The 7,933-nt window shown below is 33.3% G+C and overlaps 1 protein-coding gene across 1 annotated transcript; it reads right to left on the minus strand.

Moving 5' to 3' along the window:
- Positions 1 to 790: 790 nt before the first annotated feature.
- Positions 791 to 7,764, minus strand: LOC130625349 (tRNA-dihydrouridine(20a/20b) synthase [NAD(P)+]-like). The gene is made up of 11 exons (XM_057440428.1): positions 7,661 to 7,764; positions 7,551 to 7,577; positions 7,239 to 7,333; positions 6,668 to 6,743; positions 6,552 to 6,593; positions 6,304 to 6,441; positions 3,045 to 3,159; positions 2,540 to 2,633; positions 1,963 to 2,048; positions 1,589 to 1,676; positions 791 to 1,103 (listed from the first exon to the last, which is right to left on the minus strand). Exons 1-11 carry the CDS (start codon positions 7,720 to 7,722, stop codon positions 1,021 to 1,023), a joined length of 906 nt encoding a protein of 301 aa, XP_057296411.1. The 5' UTR covers positions 7,723 to 7,764; the 3' UTR covers positions 791 to 1,020.
- Between the last annotated feature and the right edge of the window lie 169 nt (positions 7,765 to 7,933).

Below are 7,933 nucleotides of genomic sequence, written 5' to 3' on the forward strand. Positions count from 1 at the left end.
AATGGCTTTCGAAATTGTAAAAATGTAGAGATAGAAATAACTTATTTGCGCCTCTTTTCGATTTTTTATGCCGTAAAAACGTAAAGAGTTAAACACAACTTACTTTCGCCTCTTTCGGTGGCTTTCTATGTCGTAAAAACGTAAAGACTTGTACACAACTTCTTTGCGCCTCTTTTCGGTTCGTCTCTTTCGGTGGCTTTCGAAGTCTTAAAAATGACTCTCTATGTCGTAAACACGTAAAGAGTTGAACAACAATTTTCACTTCGGTCGCTTCCGATGTCGTAAAAAGATAACCAAACGTTAAACGTAACGTAAATGACTAAGCTTCCCTCCTCCCGCAGGATCCTCGTTGGAATATGTACCAAACTCTAAGCGACTGGCAATGCTTAAAATGTGACAAGTTGAGCAACTGAGACATAGACTTATAATATCAACAAAGAAGCTACGAAACAGAGGATGAGAATTCTGTTTCTAAATAAATAAATAAACTTTCATTTTTACCCTCAGCAATTAAGTTTAAAAATGAAAAATTATTTCGTTATTACAAAACGTGCAAATCAAAATGCATTTTAATGTCGCAAATCACTGTTACGGTTCGGTTGCGATATATTTTACGACAAAATGTCGTTTAATTTGCACGTTACGCGATGACCTTAACTTACACAAAAATCATGAAAAAATACCATTCATAATTAATTAATATGTCGGGTCTTAGTTTGCTTTGAAAAATAATACAAAGTAAAAAAAAAATCTGCCATTATTTTAAAAGAAGGAATGAGAAAAAGATAACTTGATTGGTCAATTTTATTGTCTAAAAAATGATCCAATTTATAACCGTTATTGTTAATACAACACATTGTTGTTCGTTGTTTTCAACAAAAAAATATGTTCTCCCAAGAGTTTAAGTATGATGCGCAAACTTTGCCAGATATTATAAACACATCTTTGAATATATGACCAGGTGGAGACAGATGGATTGATTGGAATCTGACATCAACATATTGGCTACTTTAGTAATCGTCACGTCGACGTTATGTCGTAGTTTTCTTGCAAAAATTCCAGAACAGCCGTATGCGAAGATAAATTATTGAATAAGAGGCGTTCTAAAAAGTCAAAACCGAATTATACAATGATAAAATAGTAATGCGCAATCGAGCAAACATCAATAACAGGAACGAAAGCTTGGTTTCCAATGAAGTTCGTGATTGTTGTTGTTTGTGTGTTACAAACCTATTTTACACCAATAACAACAATAACAACAACACAACAACAACAACAACGACGATAACAACAACAACAACAACAACAACAACAACAACAACAACAACAACAACAACAACAACAACAACAACAACAACAACAAAAGCAACGACAACGACGACAAGGACAACAACAACACCAGCAACAATAAGAACAAGACGAACATTATTATATGCCTATCTCTATTTTGACAAGAATTCATTCCCAATTTCTATCTCTATGGCAACAGGAACTTTCCTGTTACCATAGAGATAGACATAGAGAAATATCTGTCAGGGAACGATATGTAAAACCCGGGTAAACCTAAAAATCAAAACAATATTCGCACCTGGTTTTGTGTGCCACTTCTCTGTCATGTAGATAAGATGATGATGAAATGTTGAAAAAGACGTTCCAATACTCATCGAAATATCCAACTAAAACAGACGGAGGGTACACTTTTATTGGACGTTCTAATACTTAAAGGGCAAAATTTGGCGGAAAGAAAATTTGGTGAAAATGAAAATTCTGCGGGATTAGTGAATTTAATTTGGCATATATTAAGAAAATGTCAGGATTCAATTTCGCAAAAGACGAAATCGCTAAATTTTTTTTCTGTTAAAATTTGTTACCTTTAAGTACTGCGAAGACCTTCAAGTGTAAATTAATTTGCCGTCAAAGGAACATTTTTTTGGGACTAGTACAAAATATGTAGTTCCTTACCCAGTCTTTAATGCATTGAACAGGTGTTACATCATAACCAGCATACATTGCAGGATTGTTTAACATACCCTGCGCCGCCATGACACCTAAAATTCGAAAATTGTAAAAATTATCACCAGAGCGGTCAGCTATCAAAACTATTTTAATTGATAAAAGCGTAAAAAATCATTTATAAGGCGTAAATTTAACTTATTATCTAGGGTTTTTTAGACTGTGTACCCTTGTCTCAAAGTAAATTTAGTTACTGACGTCATCAGTACCAGTAGTAACGTCATACACCCCCCCTGGTACGTATGTTTGGTAACACAACAACACTGTCCTGATTTTTAAATTGCACAATCTGTTTTAACCTATTGGTCATGCAGGTCTCAACCTGTCATGTAAAATAATTGCCCTAAAGTGGGGCGCTCGAAAAACGGTCGTTTGAAAGGCGGGAATTAATCTAACTTACCGTCAAACGTTAGTTAACGCTTATTTTAACAACATCAAACTGATCAAGTATTTCAGACTAAAAGCAAGGCAAAAAGGCGGAGGCGTTCAAGAAATTGGCGTTTAAAAGCCGCGCTTACTAACTCACCATCAACATTTGTTAACTCTTTTACCTTTACAACATCCATTTCATTCTTGATGTCGCCATTAGCAACAACAGGTATCTGGACACTATCTTTGATCTACTGAAACAAACAACAATTTTTTTGTTCTAACTTTACATCCAACACCTTGTCATAAGTATCACAGTGTTTGGCAACATTGAGGAGTATTTTAAACTTCAGATTTTTTTAATTATTTCATAAAATCATAATGCCCCCGTTTGCTTCATACATATTTTATTTTCATAGAAAAAATTATTTAATTTTATCTGCTTTCTGCGTTTACTATAATTATTTACGCGAAATTATAACGTGAAACTTAGTTGGCACTCAACATCCTTCATCCATATCTAAACGTTGCAGGCCGTGACTTTTTAAAATTCCATTACTTTTAAGAAAAGGTTAAAGCAGTAACATCTATTCGTGGATTATTAGACCAAAAGTAATGCGCTATTATTTTTTACTGTTAACAAAGTAATTAAAATTTCATACAATCCTCAGTGCTTCATAATCTACAGCTTCCTTCCTCTGTGTGATTGTTCTTCCATGTACAGTAATCCAAGCTACTCCCGTATGTTCTGCTTGTTGACACATATCCACTGTCTTCCTGGAAATAACACGATCAAAACAAAGTGTAAACAACAAAATATTGAAAAAAGTTCAGTGAGTGGTCTCCCTGACACATAGTTTAAATCTTTTTTTTTAACTCCTATCTAACTATTTCTCCCTCTTTCCAACCCATATTAGCAGTAAAAGCTTCTTTAATCACCATCAATCAATACGTCAATCGACGCACTAGAAAGCATAAAAAATAACAGAACACAAATCTTTCTCCACAAACAGGTGGAATATCTTTCATATAAGTCAACTCAAATGAAAAAATTGTATGTATAAAAGCGACAGTTTTTTGCGGCGTTTTGGGTGGTCAACCACTCGCTATCAACCGTACTAACAAATTTACAATTTTTGATTTGTATAACAAAAAGTATTTATTTATCATTAAATCATATAATTATAATGCATTAAATAAATATAATGGTGTTGATTTCACAATTTTGTTCAATGCAGGCTTTTTTGTTCATCTTTCATTATGGAGAAACTCCCCTTTATCCCTGAGGCCAAGGTGCCAAGGTCCCTGTTGGTAGCATTACATTGGCTTAGATTTATTTGTTAGTGCTGAAATCAAAATTTTGGATGTGTTAAGCTAAGAAGACCTTGATTTTGTGAAGACCCAGATTGAGGATACCGCTACTGTCTTCTTACAGCTTATAACAATAATAGCTTCCTAAGAATTTGCCTAATAAAGGGGTAGATTCTCTATTTAAGCCTTCTCAGGACTCTAGTATAGTTATTCAAAAGTTTGATATAGGTTACTCAGATGTAATTGTGGATAAAGAAGTCTACGTTTTCAAAATGGAACAAATATTGACTGATCAAGTTCAAACCTATCAACGTAACTAATGACCACTTTTTAAATCTTTTTAAAACATCAACTAAGAGAAAAGACTCGATATCATTTATAAAGAGTTAATGAAAATCGGAAAGTTGAGCAAAGAAAACTACAAGAAACTTAAACTCGTGAGTGCACGTGTAGGTGTAGCTTACGATTTATGTCAAGTACATAAGGCATGTGTTGATTTTATCCACCTTGATAACCTATATTGTCTGTGATTGGTATTCCTGTGTATGAACTTGCTAAATTTTCAGTTCCTAAGTTGTCCTGTTTAAGTGCCGATGAGTTTAATGTTAAAGATTCTTTTCAATGTTCTGACAAAATTTGTGAACACGATGGTAAGTCATTTATGGCTGGCTTAGATTTCACTTCTTTGTTTACCAACATTCCTAATCCGAGACTGTAGGGTTGTGTACTGATTTGTTCTATGAAAATACTGATGTCATTGATGGGCTAAACAAGAATGATTTTCCTAAGCTACTTGAATCAGTAACTTATGAGTCATGTTTCTTAATAACCCCTAGGAAGCCACATTGGTCAATGCATTCTTACACCATCTTGAGAATACCAAACTAGCTACCCGTCCCCGCGATTTTAAACCATTATTTTATAGGAGATATGTTGACGACATATTTCTTCTTTCTTTTAACAGTTCAAAAATGATTGTCATCCCAACATTAAAGTGGAAACAGAAAATAACAACTTTGTCATTTCTTGAGAAAATGGTAAGTTTACAACTTCAATTTACCGTAAACCTACATTTGGTGGAGTGCAAATTTTGATAGCTGCAGGATTTGTTCTAATTAGGAATGTTTTCACTGTGAACTCTGTAAATTAAAGGAGGTGCTTAATACCCAGTTAATGTTATTGAGAAATGTTTCCGTAAAAATATGAAACACTTGTATAATCATAGAACGTCTGTTGAAGAAAAGAAAAACAAGTTGATTATTGTGTTCCTTTTTTTAGGCTTTGTATCGTTACAAACAAGTACTAAGTTACAGAAAGCTCTACGCCTAAATGTTGTGATCTCATACCTGCTGCGTTTCAGAACTCCTAAGGACCTAACATATGGAATTGTTTATAGATTGTGGATGTAATGTTACCTATTACGGACAAACCAACAGGCAGCACGTTAGTGAGCACATACGAATTTTAGCATTAAATCAGCGGCATTATATTTATTTGAAGAATTATGATTTTATGACGTTATGATTATTTAGTTACGTCTAGTTATATAAATCAAAAATTGTAAATTTGATAGTAGTTGGAAAATGAATGGATGACCACCTGAAACGTCGCAAAAAATGTCGTTTTTATATACACAAAGGTCAAACACCGCTCGTGCAGGAGCTATGGTTTCAAGCAGCATCGATTATTAAATTTTACTCCAAAACCTAATCAATAGATCTTGAAAAGAGCTTTAAAGTAAATATATTTTTTGTAAAATTGATCCTTTTGTACGGATGAACACAGTACCATATTTGTTTCTGAAAAAATCGATAAAATTCTGGTAAACCCTAATACAGTAATAACCGGGCTGTACTGGAAAATATCGCCAGAGGTTTAAGTGCCGACCGAGCTTGCGAGGTCGGTGCAATGACTGAGGGCGATATTCTCGGTACAGCACGGAGTAATCGGTTATTATTGTATTTGTTAACTAAGTTAGAAAAAGTAAAAAATAAGAATTCCTGTTTACTTCTTATAATTTTCATAGTGCTAGTGGATTATATTATTCTTGGATGTTATATTATTTATTATTTATGATTACATAATTATTGGATTATTAACACTCAAGGTAAAAAATCGAAAAACAAACATTCTATGCAGAATTCGAAAGTCCCTATAAATTAAATCTTTGTGAACATTACGATGCTTGACACTTTCAAATGTGCAACTAAAATTTAGTTACAGCGAATATTGAAGTAATTTTTTTAACTAGCTACGCAAGTTAGCTAGCCAAGAATAACATGGGCTTTAGCGAGTTTTATATTGACTGAGTAACCAAAAATCTGAAGAAAGGAGTCTGAAAATGGGTGGAGACGTATTTGTTATAATATCGTCATCCTATATTTAGTATTTTTAATAAAACTGGATATCAGATCATCGTTTTTTATGGACAACATAGCTAGTTGACTAGCTATGTCGAAGAAGCATCCAGACGAAATTTTCGTCGTCAATTGCGCTAAGCCAACCAGAATGCCTAAAAACCCGTATTGCCCGCTTGCAAAATCCAGACGGTTAACAATGATAAAAGTAAACGCTTAATATTTTATTTTATTTTTTAAAGATCACGCTAACCTTATATCTTTGTGAATCCTTATTTTGATTTCACAAGGAAAGCTGCTGCCAACTCTTTGTTTTGTCTGTAAAATCATATCTTTGATCATCTCAGGATGTTTAATTAAATGAGCGCCATAACCTTCTGCCATTGCCCATCTAAAAAAACAACATCGATCAAATCTAAAATTGATAGTGCGTTAAATTGAACGAACGACAGGTCCCCCTACCTCCAAAAAGAACATTTAAACAAAAAAACAACTACCAACCTTTGTGGGCATCCACAATTTAATCCAACAGCGTCAGCATATCTAAAAAAAATTGTTTATTATACAAAACAAAAAATTATAAAATTGATTTGTGAACATATCATTCAGTAACTTACGGCTGTATCAACTCTGTAGCGTCAGCAAGATCTTTGCCATTATTTGCAGCAAACTGAACCACGAGAGGTCTGTCTTCTATAAATGAAAAGAAGGTAAAATTAAGCTAGTCCACAGTCAATGTAAAATGCAAGCCATATTAGTGAAGAACATCAATCACATTTGAAGAAAAGGATGCATTGTTGATCAAACACACGGACTCAAACAACAAAAGGGAAAACATGCTTCATTTAAAGAACACCTAGGATTATGCAGACAAAAATTAGATGTTTTAGAGTTCATGTAAACTATTATGGTAAGTATTTAAGTATAAATGGCGTCAATAAGAAGACGTATTGATTTACAGTATACGTCAGTCTTGTATGAACTTAAAATCAAGGTTACATATACAAGAATAGACTCAGAAAAGAAGCCCTATCCAAGCCTACAACGGCTTTCCATTATATTACTAACATTGAGAATCATATTTGCATTTATTGTATTAGTCGCCCCGACTTCTTGTTAGCAATTTCCGTTTTTAGTGCAGATTTTTCTCTTGGTTTTGATCAAAAGTAGTATAAAGAAATTATGTACTAGGATTAGTTGTGAAGTCGACATCTCTTGCATGTTTCGATTTGACAAAGGATTCAGATATGATCATCGGAGTGTAAGCTAGATCGCAGCTGTATCTGAAATAAAGTGTCTTGGGGAGCTCAAGCAATTATATTCGAAATAAAATACTAGCATATGTTTCAGTACAATGACAGCTTATTGGGTTTAGAAATTAAAGATAAATTAAGTGTTCATAATTTTAAAAATAATAAATTACAAACAAACAGACCTGTAAACCAATTAAAATTGAAACTAAATAATGGGGAATCAATTATTGTGTAAAGGAAAACTCACCTCCGTACTAAATGTCGAAATGCTTGTCTAAATATAAAAGAAAACAATATTACGATTCAAAAAGTATCAACTAAGGAGAGCAGTAAACAATGAGAAAGAGATTCTCTTACTTTGAATATCTCACCATGGGAGCGCAAATGCGAACAATATCTTTCTCTTCAAACAGTTCCATATTACCTTTCTAATATATGTTCTGTTTTGAAAATAAAGGGTTTTAGGTTCAATATAAAGCCACTATAGTAACAAGAAAGATGAATTATTCTGACGAGTATTTTTAAAGGATACATGGATGTTGGTAAACGATGTTTTTTTTATATCAAAACGGTAACCCTAACCCTAACCCAAATTAAATTAAATCTTAAAGTTATCTTGACTTATCCAAC

Source organism: Hydractinia symbiolongicarpus, chromosome 14, assembly GCF_029227915.1.
Source record: "Hydractinia symbiolongicarpus strain clone_291-10 chromosome 14, HSymV2.1, whole genome shotgun sequence".
In the NCBI taxonomy this organism is placed as follows: domain Eukaryota; kingdom Metazoa; phylum Cnidaria; class Hydrozoa; order Anthoathecata; family Hydractiniidae; genus Hydractinia; species Hydractinia symbiolongicarpus.

Coding starts and splice junctions, on each gene's coding strand:
- LOC130625349 (XM_057440428.1), bottom strand. CDS start 7,722: ATGGAACTGTTTGAAGAGAAAGATATTGTTCGCATTTGCGCTCCCATG. Junction 6,594..6,667: donor GCTACAGAGTTGATACAGCC/GTAAGTTACTGA, acceptor AATTTTTTTTAG/ATATGCTGACGCTGTTGGAT. Junction 2,634..3,044: donor ATTATGAAGCACTGAGGATT/GTATGAAATTTT, acceptor TTGTTTCAGTAG/ATCAAAGATAGTGTCCAGAT.